Source organism: Cebidichthys violaceus, unplaced genomic scaffold (assembly GCF_023349555.1).
Source record: "Cebidichthys violaceus isolate CVI_PGR_0920_01 unplaced genomic scaffold, fCebVio1.0.p SCAF_10, whole genome shotgun sequence".
Taxonomy (NCBI): Eukaryota; Metazoa; Chordata; class Actinopteri; order Perciformes; family Stichaeidae; genus Cebidichthys; species Cebidichthys violaceus.
The window spans coordinates 15,101,811-15,116,884 of NW_027176263.1; the positions used below are offsets into that span (position 1 = coordinate 15,101,811).

Genomic DNA, 15,074 nt, shown 5'->3' on the forward strand with positions numbered 1-15,074 from the left:
ACCAAGAGAATTATAAGAAAGACAGGAGAAAAGGAATAAAGGAAATATAACAGAATTTAAAAAATGTTTGAAAACATAAAAGGGGAACATATCTTTCTGGTACTATTTCATTCAGAATGGTGGCTCATCAGGTGCCAAAGTTACATTTGCAGGAGTTTACACTGAATGGTGATTTGCATTCTATTGTGTTTTCATGCAATATATAATATCAAGAGGCTTTTTTTCAACTACAGGCCAAAAAAATAAATCCAGAATTCCGAGGTTGTAGGTTGCAGCAGCGGGGCTTTGGATTTGATTTAATCCTGCTCCTTTACCTACGATACTCAATGCAAACAGTATTTTCATTCTCTGTGGAGAAAAGTGCAGCAAGGAACTGCTTCATCTGAAACCTCCACTTACTGTTTCACCGTATGCGTGCAGGCCACATCGTCACACTCTAAGCCCCTGGTGGGTTATGGGTAAATGTTTTCTGCAGGGAATTGGATAACCCCCCCGCCCCCCCCTGGGTTGCTGGATCATCATTTACAGCTGGCTGCTGCTGCCGCTGCAGACAGCTCTTGTGTTGAAACTATCATCATCATTATCAGCCCCATTACACTAATGGAGGGGCCCAGCCGCCGATATTAATACAGGCCATTAGCGGGCTGTGACATCATCAGTCAGCGCCCAGCACCGCATAGACCAAAGGATGCAATATCAGCATTAATCACGCATCAGTTACAAAAGCGGCGTGACGTGACATCATCGCTCATGAAGCCACTGTTAGAATCCAGTGTACAGTAGTTATAGCTGATCACTGATCATAAGTCATGCAACTCTAGTTATTGTTTAATAACTATAAGGTCTTTATAAACCATTTGATTATTTAGAATAATTAGTAGATAACACAAAAACCCATTGTGCACCATTTTCATACAATAAAAAAGTTACTTTCTTAAAGTTTTCAATAGATTGTGTGTAAGATTTGAAGTCTGCAAAGAATAATGTAAGGAGGTCAAAGTGTGACAAAAGTAACCAATAATTCAGTCAAATTTATATCTATTTTTGCATTTTTTTATAGTAAAGTATTATACCATATGCTTCAAGTTATTAAAAATAAATTGTCTAAAAGAAACCATTTACAGTGTTTCTTCTTAATTTAAAAAAAGACAAAGATCTGTTTCTATTTCTTTGAAGGAAAATGCACAAATCTGGCAATTCAGTCAATTTTGCAAAATGGTAGTTGCAAAGACATTTTTGGAAAAGCATGTATTTGGTTGTAAGTTAAGATAAGGCCTTATGACTCTCATGTCTGAGGTAAATATGTCGCTGGAGCCAGGTGACATTAGCCTAGACTAGTATTAAGACTAGAAACAGGGAAAGAGCTAAAACAACTCAATTATGTCAATGGTAAATCTAATTTGTTTAATCCAGCAGATAACTGCCCGTTAAACATGTTGTTGTACCTTTCTCGTCTGGAGGGATTTGCAACGACCAAATTGTCAAACTCAACCGCAGTACAACTGCATACAACTTTTTTTGAAGTTACTGTGACGTCTGGCTGTAGCTTTATATTGAATGGGCAGATATGTCTCTGTAAGTGGATTTCCCACACCGTCAAACCAATGCTTGAAAACGGACTTGTTCCGACTGTAGTATTTCTGGGGAATCAATCAAGCTTTCTTCAAATCCACAGAAAAATAAATCCAAAAGGTCTGAATCTATTTGGAGAGTGAGTTAAACCTTTTATGTGTCTTCTGCTACAAAATGTATTAAACAGACACACCTCCCGGGAATAACCCAAGGAAACTACTCCTGTATATAACCAAGGTGACATTTCATTAAAGACTAACGCATCACCTTTGAAAGTCTTCCATTTTTCATCTTGCTGCAGCAAAGTACAGGGGAACTATGGGGTCAGATCAGTCTCAATAATTGGAAATGCAAACAGAAAGATTCATAAATATATTCCAATGCACACATAAATAAATTTCGATTTATATAAATGTAAAAAAAAAAATCACAAATATATTTCTGCATTTGTATGTATTTGTGTGTGGATTTTTCTATTTGTTTGTGGATTTGTATGTATTTGTGTGTGGATCGCTCCACATTTGTGTGTGGGTTTTCTGACATGGCTAGATTCGCAAATGCGTTTTTTTCAACATGGACCTATCTGTAGCCAATCAGATTTCGGCCTCATTTTCAAACAATCACATGAGCGCAGCTCCCCCCTCCCCTCCCCACGAGGCTGCCAGCATAGTGTTCACAACAAACACGGCCCAAATTATTCGCGGCGCGTTAATTGCGTCATTCGTGCCGCCGGCTCGCCGGGGACCATTTGCGTGAATAAACGCGAATAAACGTGAATAAACGTGAGAGGGGGCGTGGCTTATCGTCCTGGAAGCCATTCAACTGTCCGCCATCAACCATGGACAAAATAACCTGTATTTCTGCTTAGTACTTGTTGTGGAAGTCCCAGATATCCCGGGAAACTAAACGCCGTCATGTCTGGGTTCATAACATCGTCCGGAGGAGCTCCGTGGGTTTTATCGAGCTGTATTCACTGTGTCTAGCAAGCTACACGTTGGCTGGTTCACTACAGCTGTATGAACCCCAAATAAACAGATGTGGCTGTGATTTAACTACAATAAACCAACAACTAGGGATGCCCGAAATAATTACGTAATGATTTGTAAAAAGTCTGAATTCATGTTTTGTTTCTCTCCGCAAGACGTCAAGCAAATAACTTTTAAAGGCTATGCTAACATTGTAGCAGCTCCATCAACGCTCAAAATAACGTCATCTCGGCGTAAATACGGCAGCGTCTTTTTCATTGTTTGTACCGTATGGTTTACACACTCCAGGGACGTGCGGTCAATACATACAAATGCAGAAATATATTTGTGATTTTTTTTTTTTTTTACATTTATATCAATCGTAATGTGTGCAGTGGAATGTATTTGTGAATCTTTCTGTGTGCATTTGCAATTATTGAGACTGATCCGACCCCATAGGGGACTCCTGGAGCCTGTGACGTCACCATTGGGTTTGGTCACAGTTCAACAGAGCACATTTTTGACCACACCCAGCAGTGATCCTGCGTGTGGTCAGAGGGTGACCGTGGCTAAGTGGAGATCAGGGCCGCCTTTCAATCAGAGGGTTAGCGGTTCGATCCCCGGCTCCTGCTCTACTAGTCTCATGTCAATGTGTCCTTGAGCAAGACACTTAACCCCAAAATATCTCCCGTAGCTGCGTCTACGGTGTGTAGATAGATACTGAATTGTAAGTCACTTTGGATAAAAGCGTCTTCTAAATGATCGTAATGTAATGTAATGTGTCTACCACGGCGTTGTCTGGTCTGGGAGTCTTACAACTTTATCTCTTTCACCGAGTGTTTTCAGTTCAGTGAAAGTTAGTCGTTACCCTTTCAGTCGCCCAAAAAAAGTCATTTTCCGTGTTCGATTGTAGCTCCACCCTCTCGTGTCACATCTGGTTGCAAAGACACAAGATGGCGACGGCCAACATGCCAAACTCGCTGCTTCATTTCTACAGTCCACACACCGATGGGCGACGTCACGGTGGCTAGGATCACTTGTTACATACGGTTGTATTCACACTGCGTAGGGTATTGAGAGGGAACCCCCATTACCTGGTTGCAGCTCACTTTCCGTTGCACGCAACAATAACGACTGTTACACCGCCAAACAGCATGCTGGGTACAGATATAGACTGCATATATGAAGCGGACGTAGTGGTTGTGACGTCACCCATCGGCTTGTGGAGAACCGCTTTGGCCATCGCCGATTTTTTGCAACCAGAGAACGGAAGCGACCATATTTGCTGCAGAAGGGGTGACTTAGGGACGCCGCACATAGCTCTGGTAGCGACCTGTCAATCACAAGGTAGCCACGCCCTAAAGCATTTACTGAGCTAATAAATCAAGTGAGAAGTAGAGTCATTTTCTCACAGGCTTCCATACAGCCGGACTTCTTTTTGCAACCCTTCTGTATTGGCTTCTCTCTTCTGAACCAGAGGTTGCCGCCTGGGTACAGCTCACTCTCCGTCGATGTTCCTGTGAGCTTTTTGCACCCAAACAACAGGTTTACTCCACCATTGCTAGGGGATGCAAGTATGTCATGGCATGTCATGTGTCGCTCATGACCCAAAAAAGTGCAGCATCGAGTGTGAAGTCGTTCGGATGTGCGCTTTTTGAGAACGGGGCACAGTTACATCGTTAAATGACAAATTGAATTCAGCAGCTTTTTTGCGTAATTCCTAGTTTTGTTGATCAGTGAAGCAAAAATCTGAACAGAACTGTAAATATCTGGGCTACTACACCTTGTGCCTGACAGATTCAAATGACACTCGCGCTTCCGTTATATTCTAAACCACCTTCACTGGTCTGCACAGTTGTGGTTGAAATGATTGGAAGTAAAAGCCCACTCCAGCAGCTGTGACACACCCCAGCTCCGGGCTCTATCCACTTTGAGGGATGCATCTACGATCAGATCACAGAGCCCGAATCCCGACCTTGACAATGGCGGGCAGAAGCGCTCATCTGATGGCCGGGTCAGTATCTGCAGACGACTGACAGGAGCTGTAATGTAGTTAGAGCAGGAGAGTAATGGCAACAGACAGCAGTGACAGGACAAGAAAGGAGGGGGGAGGCCGGAACAGATGGAGACAGATGATAGCACAGGAGGAAAAGGAGCTAGAGAAGTGAGGAGCAGAGGAGGGTGAGTAAAGGGAATAGGTAGGTAGATGAAGTGACTGAAAATGGAAATGAACAAGACGGACGTAACGACACAGAGGACAGAAAAGGGACGCTGCCATGGACTGAAAGGCTACACCGCTGTTTATTTCATTTGCATTGGCTCTCAGGTTTCTGCTAATTGTATTTTATTTTTGTGGCTAAATGCATCTCAGACCGCCACAGAGATCTGGTTTGGTGTGATCCGATCCTTAAAGCATCTTGAGTGCAAATTTACAAATGGAATTTGCAAAACTTGGGAAAACAGAAGTTGAAATTACAGAGAAGAAACGGAGATGTCAAATTTGAAGTTTAGTGTCATGATTATGTATTCAGCACCACACACTAGTTTCCACAATCTTGCATTAGCAAAGACAGTAATTGTCTAGTTTAGTAAGGGGGCAACAGGGCTCATCCAAGATCAGAGTGACAAATGTTGAATATTTATTTTTTTAATCCTTTTCACATTGGAAAAATGTACTCATCAGTTCACCGCTGAGATCTCAGACATCTGTAGAAAGACAGAAGCACAAGTGGTCAAACGACATGTAGGGTTAAAACACCAGCCTGTTGTTTTGAGGACAAAACTAAGGAGAACAGTATAACTACTCTCCATCACAGTTTAAGTCATTCAATTGCTGTAGTTATGAAGGATTATTACCAACACTTTATCTAAAGCTCTTTAAAAAAAAGAGCTTTAGATAATCTTTCCAGATCTCAACATTGACGTTTATAAGCACTAGAGCTAGACCAATAAATATATTTTTTAGATTAGATAACCAATACATAACCTTTTTTTAATGTCTTGAAAATGTATTAAATTCCCCGATTATGAGGATGTATAGTCTTTTAAAGGGGTGGAGCTAAACACGGTATTCGTTAAAGCACATTTAGCAATATTTATTTTACACATATCTTAATAAAATGTCTTTTCGGAGGGAAAGCTGGTGGTCTTCATAACTGTGAGCGCAGGAGGTATTTGTACTGTACTCTCATGTGCTGATGTGACTTTGACTTTACTTTGACTGGGTGGAGCTTAAGCTAGCGTTAGCCTGTTGCCCGGTAACTTAGCCTGTATTCTTGGCAATGTAGTAGTAAGCTATTTAAATAGCCTTTTAGGCTACTCTCCTTTTTGCAGATGTCTGGCATCATCTGCATTTCAACTGAGGTAATCTGTAAAGCGTGCAAAAATTCGGCTGCATGTCAAACATCTGTCAACAGCTGCAATGCCCGATCATTTCAAGCATCCGAACCTGTAGAATAAAGCCATCCTAAGTATCAGAAAGTTTATTGAACAAGACATGTATGACCACTTTGTTATCCTAAAATCAGAAATATAAAACAAGAAAACAGGATTTTTACGCCTATTTCCACTTTTATTATAATACAAATATACAAAAATACTTATATTTAGTATATATATTTTTTTTATTTTCATAACTGATATAAATGACGGCCAAAGCTACAAGAATGTTTCAATAAACTGGAATTTATTTCAAGGTAAAACCTTCCACTGCATCTCCACTGCATTCTTCCTCCTGACGTGAAGAAACAGGCCTGTCCTCTCTCTCCGTATGCTACTAAGGCAAAAGAAAATACAACTCTAACCTAGTAAAGCTTTTTGTCTCCACTTCGCCTCAGGGAGGAAGAGGAAGACAGAGCAGGAAGGAGGACAGAGAGGTAAAAAAAACTAAAAAAACAAGAGCAAAGCCATCAGAGAAAATAGTTTAACGTGATGAAGAGAGGTGTGAGTCCAGAGGTAATGGTGGGGGGGGGGGGGGGGGGGGGGGCACTCTGACTACATGATTAGCGAGTGTGCGCACACACACACACACACACACACACAGATGCACACACACAATCTGCACCATTTCCTTCACAGCTCTGGAGTGATGCTTAAGTGGCTGCTACATTAGCCTCGTTAGATATGCAAAGCGGGCCAATTAGCAGCACAGTGCGCAGGAAGTGACATGTTCCACCTGAAGAAGCCCAGAAACAGCAGCAGCCAGCAATAAATCATACCTCCGTGAGTCTATATGTGTGTGTGTGTGTGTGTGTGTGTATGTGTGTGTGTGTGTCTGTCGCTTTGGACACTGGATTGTCACAAGCGTGAAATATAGGCTCATTAGCCCATTGCTGAAACAAACATTCTCTCCTCCAAATAACCCCGCTTGAACTCTCCGAGGAATGAAATGCGTCCCTCTCACCAGGAAAGGATCAATCTCTGCATCCATCCCGTTACTTTTTCTCACCAATATATTGCTGTGAAATTGGCTGCAAACACAAGACGGCTGCAGCGTGCTGCTTTTGACGCAATCCACTTTCAGGAGGCGTCAGACTCGTTTCTCCCCCCCGGTGGACGGAATCCCTCCTGGCGTGCCGGCGAGCTTCAAATTCAACAGCAGGAGGATACAATGCAAATTTGTGTTTCAAAGAATACAGCGGAGTCTTTCATTTGACAGATATTTCATCAGAGCATCATCAAGGAATGAAGCCCTTACTTCAGATAGTCTTTGCAACGAGGGAAATACCAAAACCCTGTGGCTTTGAACCAACATATTGGCCTTTTATTCATAGCAGGCCGTAGTCAGCTGACCATCTCTGTAGCTGGTGCCCCTCGCATCGCAACCCAGAAAATAGCCTCTCTCTGAAGTGACTGTGAGGAACCTTTAACTGCTCATTACACAATATCAATTTAATACCGATGCCTCTATATGACCAACATGAGTCAACGAGACCATCAGAGAGAAGATAACTATATTTCTATATAGTTATTCTCAATGCTCGTCATCGGTGCCACCGGGTCGGATTCTGGTGAAATCAGAAACTCCACTGGGAGCCAACACCGACGCAACGCTGCTGGAGACCCGGGCCGTATTGTTGGGCCAGCTGGTGAGAAGGAAGGCACGGGAGAACCAGAACCAGGACTGTGCGTGGTAGACTGTCAAACCCCCAGTGCAGTAAAATGAGAGGTTATCTAAAGGGATCCTGGTGCTCGTAAATACTACCACGTTTGACCGCAAAATCAATACAAAATGAAACTTCCTTGTAGTATCTTTAATAGGCTCGGTATTAATGTCGTTGGATTGTATTTTTGGTAATATTTCAAAATGAATGCATAAAATAATATTTGTTGAAAAAACTAAAGACAATTCTGTCCTTATTTGGAGCGCCCCTATGGGTGATGATGTGCCTTGCATTCGTCTATGCCGCATAATGCCTCAGGCCGGCTCTGGTTGCCGGTCAGTGTAAGTCACCTCCGATGTAAAGGAGGTTCCTCCCATATGTAGCTGCAGCAGTGTCTGTATACTCTCATCCAGCAGGTAGCAGATCTTTGTGTCAAAATGTCTTGTAAAAGCCTTCACTGAGAACCTTTAACTTCATTGAGTATTCAAGTACAATCTCGTTATTAAGGGTAGGAGAGACAGCCAATGCTATAAACATGAGACCCAAATTGTAAAAAAAAAAACCTAAATGATTCTTTAACCTGCAATTCTCAGTGTGAGTTTCAGTGTTGTCCACACCTGTTTCTACAAGCACAATGTCAGATTTCAGCAGCTTTAATCCCCAAAAACAACATCAACCTAAGTCTTTGTTCGTACACAGTATCAGTAAAGCTCTGCCATCCACCTGCCTCCGTGCTGTATTTATCCAAGCACCGACCGCCCGTTCATGCTTTATTTAGTGCCCAGCATTTCCACCGTCAGCAGTTTCCCACTCACACCTTTATTTCTTTCTCGTCTTTTTCCAGGTGCTGGTTTGGCACACTCGCACAGAGAAACCGCACCTCGCCAATGAGCCCAAACATCGGAAAGACACCGTGGTCATCGAGGTGTGAGAGGAGGAGCCGAGCAGCGGATCCCAAAGCAGACGCCGACGGTGGCTGCCCGTCATCCCTTGGCCGGGACTAACGACAACATGTGTTGATACAATCTGTTCACGCTGGACACGGACTCTAAAGGAGCTGCATGATTCGAGACCTCTGGCCGGCTTCTTGTTTTGTTCAGTTTTTCCAAAACTGGGACGACTTGGCCTGTTCATTTCCTTCCATCCACAGCTTGTCGATGTGAAAAGTATAAATGTAAAAAAAAAAAATATATCATGTTGCTGAAGTGCCATGTGAATAATTGATGTCATTTTAATCAATAATACATCATTGTCAAATGACCTGTGATTCTGTGATATGATTACCGTACAAACAAGGCTCTTGGTCCAGATAACGCCTCCATCTTATGGCAGTGGTATTGCAACGCTGTTTCTTTAACAGCAGAAAAGAAAATTGATACCGATTTCATGGTTAATTTAGTATGAAGCTGGTATCAGGATGCTGTTAGCATAAAGCTAACCGAGCAGGAAGACTGTAAACAGCTAGCCCGCCCTCTCAATAATTCAACAGCATTCCTAGCAGCGCTTGCTAACACACTTTTACATCATTCATTTAACCTGCACATTAGCAGAAATTCTAAATTGACCATTTGTGGCTTTAAGGGAAGTTACGTGGACTCACTTTTTCTTTGGGAACAACAGCTAGCAAGCTACGCAGAAGTACCAACGGATAAACTCAAACTGTTCATCAAGTAATATCTCGTAACTACACGTTACACGTAATAATGCGTAATAACTTCTATTAACATGTTAAACAAGCTAGAAACAATGTGTTGATTAGCTGTAAAGGTGTTGGTAGAGTCATTTTTGAAGTACAGAGAGAGATAAGCTAGCTGCGTTCTCCTGCTTTCAGTCGTGATGCTAGGCTAGGCTAGGCTAGGCTAACCACATTCCAACTCCAGCGCCATGCGCGCACAAAATTGGCATCATGAGCAGATTAAAAATGTTGGACGGAATTTATTTTTTAAATCAGCTTTTCACTCCTTTCATCATCTGCCAAAAGGTGCGTTTGTTCACGATGAACGTCCCGCTCTTCATGTTTGCATACCTGTAAAATTTCAAAAAGCAGCTCTTTGTTTAAATGAATCACATTAATGTCTCAGGATTGACGCGGTAATGATTCATCGATACATAAAGGCTGATTCTCCTTTACGTCACCCTGAACTGATCATACGCGATGAACTGGATCAACCTCCGTCGTCCTCTCATTCTGTGCGTCTTAAGTGTGCGATCAGGTTTGGAAGCGTACACGCGCGACGTTAAAAGTGATGTTTCAAGCTGCCATCAATAATGCAGAGCGTGAGGGCGAAGAACAATGAGAACTCACCTCACAAGCGAACACACACAAGGAATGAATCGAGCAGACAGGATATAAACAGCACATCAGACGGGCTTCTAGTTTCACAGCTCAAATGTGAAACAACCGTTTTTCTTCAGGGTGTTTTATCGGCACTATTGTCCTGATCACTGACGTTTAGAGGGCGCTGTATAGGAGTATGATGTAAACAGGAGGTAAAAAAACCAGGAGGAAATCCAGGAGCAAACAGCCTTTATTTCAAATGACCATCTCGGAGCAAACAAAATATAATATCCTCATTTTTTCTCATATAATTTTTTTCACCTCTTATAGGAGGCCTCTGATGCAGAGCCTCAACGGGTTTTTAATTATTTTTTTAATGTTTTAATATGTCAGGGAAATTATGTAATATTGCTACGTTGGCCCTTTATTTTTTCTTTTACTCACACGTATCATAAATGTACAAAAGGCCAACAACTCAATACCACACATTACCTGCCACAGAGAGAAATACGTATGCACTAGATTCAGCACATACAGTACAATTACATAGCTAAAAAAAGTAGAAATGTTGCATGAAATAATGTGATTCATTGTTAAAGTCATTGAGTCACACGAAAAGATTTGCTGTTTTAAATCCTGTTTCATTTCATATTTTCTACGAAGTAATTCAACATTTGAAGTCACTTTGGACCCTGAGAACTCGTAATGTTCATTTTTTTGCAATTTCTTCACATTTCCTACACTAAACAATCAATCTTTTTATCATAAAAGATAACCACCAGATGAATCGATAATGAAAAATAATAATCTGGTTATTATTTCTTATGGAGGAATTGATGCTGTCTTCTCTTTCTCTATTGTATGAAATTGTAACTGTAATTGAAAACCACAAGCTGTCCTGCTGTGCGACGAAATACAAAGTTACCGAAAGAAGCAAATAGACACAAATTCGTGCCAGGCTGCGGTGAAATTCACCAAGCGCCTTCAGATGATGTTATGAACCTCGACAGGACGGCGTTTGGCTTTCCCACCAACCTGGGACTTCCACAACATGCACAGAGCAGTTGGTACGTACATCGAGGTAAGTCACCAGCATTACATTTGCTTTTGGATGTACTTTATTTGTGATGTCTGGACCAGAAAAAACAGTATTGGGACTAATAAAATCCCTTTTCAGCCAGTTGGTTGTTGCATTAAAATAAAACAAAGGAAGCTTGAAGGAAAGTTTGCAGGTCATGTGAGTTCATCTACTATCCAGTATAAACAATAGGACCCATATGTGTTCAAATGAATACATTCATTTTGCGGCTGTGGCCGTACAGGTTTAAAAGAGTTATTGGACAATGACGAACACAGATTTGTTTTTTTTAATGTACGTAAACCACTTTTCTCTGTAAAAGGCACTCGGAAATGTAAACGCATTGGAAATATACCTGAAGGACATATTACATTTATGGAATATGTTTATCTGTTGGTCACACTAGCCACATGTGTAACACTCTGTCTCTATGACCACATGAGACGGAGCAGGAGTGGAGTTTATAATCCTTACTGAGGTCATAAAATACTGTCAGTATTAGGAAATAGGATGTAGCTTCTTCATTTCATTTGTTTGTTCGTCTGTTTCTTTTCTTTCTTTCAGTAAGTAGTCAGACATTATGCTATTATTCGACACTCAGTAGGTGGTGATATGCAACTTTAAAGTTGGTTCGCAATCCGCCAATTAACACCAGATTAACACACAGAAGAAAAAGACTCGACGTAATGCATCTTGGGATAACGTCCATCTTGCCCTTAGGAGTTGTTGAGCTGCTAACCGTGACACAAACTCCACTGATAGATAGTTAAGCAATCACAGAAAACAGTATGTGTTGGGTCGACACATCTCACTAAGCCTCTATTACCCACTGCTGATGCGTGCTGGACGATAGAGCTCCTGAATGCTGTATATCTGGCATTATATTCTATCCTTACATTCTTTTTGTGTCTGCCTAGTGAAGACCTTTGTAATTGCTGCTTGTACTATGAAAATATAATATTATCAACCTTCCACAATCTGTTTGTTAAGAGATTAATCCTTCATTGCAGGGCATGACACTAAAAGCCTACAAGCGTTAAATATTACAATCAAACAGAAAATAATTAACAAAACTAAAAGCCAGTCAGCTCTTTGATCGGTTCAGCGTTTCCCACCATGCCTTGGGTCTTGGGTGTCGGTCGAGAAGTCCTTTTTGCTTAGGAAGGTTCCCTACTGAGTGAAATGACCCGGAAGTTTCTAAGTGGTCGCCTTGATAAGAAAGAAAGAAAGAAGATAACGCCGCCCCACAATTCCTTGCGGCGGCGACGTTTTAAAGTGACGCATCATTCGGCCGTCCATGAAAACAAAAGATATGCTTATCTTATACAGATTTAACAGTTATTTTCATACAGTCATAAAGCAATGGGATCCATAATGATAAATATGAATTGACAGTGACAACCCTTAAGTTCCATTTCATATAACGTGTAACAAATAAGTAAAGTAACAATACGAAATAAAATAAACAGTAAATATAGCTAACTGTCAGTCAACGAATTCTCATTCTCAATAACAAGAAAGCATCAGGAAAAAATTATTAATCTGCTAAACAACCGAACGGTTGAATCTACATTATTGCAAAAAAGTAAATATTGATATTAAACATGAGTGAATTGTCAGATTCTACTGGAGGCAGTGTGTGACAGGAAGGAGTGGGTCATGTTTTACTTTTTGTAGTTTCTCCATGGCAGACCTATTTTAGCGACATCCGCCGTCGCATCACGATTACAACGGAGCTTAGTGAAAGCGGACTCGGATTCCCTGAACACCACGGTTGTCTTTTCCTAACTCCTTCTGTATTCTCCTTCACGTCTTTCCTTGACCCCATGACGTTTTCCATAGAGGTCAAGGAAAAGTGGTTAGGAGCAGACGTTAGGAGGCGCCTGGCTCTTAAAACTGCGGCCGCCTCGATCTCGCGAGTCTGACACAAATGTAACCGGCACGCATTTTTTGCGGCAGATCCTCGGTGAGCCGTTCCGCCCAGGCCTGGCTCATCTCGGTCGAGCCTACTGCTTCATTTAAATTCACTCGCTGCTCCACATTACATGCAGCCCCTGCTCCCTGCTTATCGCCTTTTGGGATCGCCTGCCAAAAAAACGAATGGCCTGTTTGCAAGAGTTTTTAAAGTTGTCTCACCCAGTTTAAAGTCAGCTGCTGTTATCTGCGTTTTATGGCTTTATGAATGAGGCGAATGACGCAAAGCTAGAACGCGGATTCGCCTCATTCATGTAGAGAAATTTGCGTGACACAGTGTCGCAAAAGGCCTATCAGCATTGAGATTCTCTTCCTGTCATCACTGATGTGCTGACGTTGTTGAATCGGAAGCCGTAGGCGTTCACCCAGAGAGAACTAACAAATCGGCATCATGACGTAGTTATTCCGGCATCCCTTTCATCCGTTTATTACAATTACATCACAGCAAAATCTGTTGACTTTGGGTTCATACGGCTGTAGTGAACCGGATGCTGTGTGGCTCGCTAGATGCAGTGAATACAGCTTCATACAGGATGTTATGAACCCAGACAAGACGGTATTGAGTTTCCCGGGATTTCGGGTACTTCCACCACATGTACAAAGTAGCAATAGTGGTTATTTCAGCCATGATTGATGAAACGTCTTCACAGAGGGAGCCCTCACTGCTCTAGTGCGAATGATGTGATGAAACACCAATGATCCTCTCGAGTAAACTCCCACGAGTAACGCAAGGCGAAAATTCGCTTTGCGTTTGGTTTGAACACAGCATAACACATTTCATGATAGTTTTGTGACAGCTGGAACCATATTGAACCCAGGCGGCTTCCTTGGTTCTGCCGAGTGAAGCTAACGCAGAAGTGTTTTCAAACTTGCATTCTCTCTACTGACCAGCAGGAGCCGACTCCTCGGGTTGCAAAAAGAAGTCCGATTGTATGGAAGTCTGAGAAAATGCTACCAGAGTCGTATATACGGCGTCTCTACAATTGGCCACAGTGACTATTCTTCCTATAATTGAAGGCAGATGGGATCCCAATGTCAGAGAAATGGGTCATTTAGTGTTTCCTATTAACACATTTTCATACAAGCTTAATTATATAAAAATTATGAATTAGTTAACGACAGAATGAATGGAAATGAAAGATAATTTAGCGGTGAAAAATTTGTTTCATACAACGAGGATGATTCAACTTGAAATGAATGCAACTCAAAATTCGGATGACTTTATTTGTTCCGTTTCATCATATTATAGATCATATTATATATGATTATATACTCTGACGGTAGCAGGTGGACTGGTGTTTACATGGTCAGTGGAAACTATGGAAGAGATGTCAAGTTCGTGCAAATCCTGCGGATCTATCATCTTATCCAAGAACATTAGGAAATTCTCCACTTTCCACTGTTGAAGTGAATTTTTTTGATTGATTGCAATGGCAACGTTTAGGTGCATAGCGCCACCTACCGCAGCAAAGTATGATTACATTACATTACATTACAGTCATTTAGCAGACCCTTTTATCCAAAGCGACTTACAATAAGTGCATCAACATTGGTAATCAAAAGAACTACTAGTCACCAGAAGTCATAAGTACATTTCCTTTTCCAAACAAGCATCTAAGAGCATGAAGCAGAGCATAACTCAGAGCCAAAGTACAGAAACAAGAAAAACAGTTAGTGCTATAAGTCATACGAATACAATAAGTGCAACAAGCTAGTATGAATACAATAAGTGCTGAGTGGAAGGCTCAGGGTAGCACTTCCTGAAGAGGTGGGTTTTCAGCCTGCGCTGAAAGATGGGCAGCGACTCTGCTGTCCTGACGTCAGTGGGAAGTTCATTCCACCACTGTGGGGCCAGGACAGAAAACAGCCGTGACCGGGTCGATCGGCCGCAGGGACCTCTGAGCGACGGGGCGACCGATCGCCCCGAGGCAGCAGAGAGAAGTGGTCGGGCGGGGGTGTAAGGCTTGACCATGGCCTGGAGATAGGAAGGAGCTGTTCCTTTCACTGCCCTGTATTCTAGCACCAGAGTCTTAAACTGGATGCGAGCTCTTTCAGGTAGCCAGTGTAGAGAACGGAGAAAGGAAGTTGTGTGGGAGAACTTGGGG

At 42.0% G+C, this 15,074-nt stretch overlaps 1 protein-coding gene across 1 annotated transcript in view; it reads left to right on the forward strand.

The window, feature by feature from the left end:
* b3gat2 (beta-1,3-glucuronyltransferase 2 (glucuronosyltransferase S)) overlaps positions 1–8,921 on the forward strand; it is a 49,881-nt gene extending 40,960 nt beyond the window's left edge. The window contains exon 4 of the mRNA XM_068727156.1: positions 8,484–8,921. Within this exon, the coding sequence (XP_068583257.1) occupies positions 8,484–8,570 (87 nt within the window). The 3' untranslated portion in view covers positions 8,571–8,921. The remainder of the gene's footprint in view (positions 1–8,483) is intronic.
* The last annotated feature ends 6,153 nt before the right edge of the window (positions 8,922–15,074 follow it).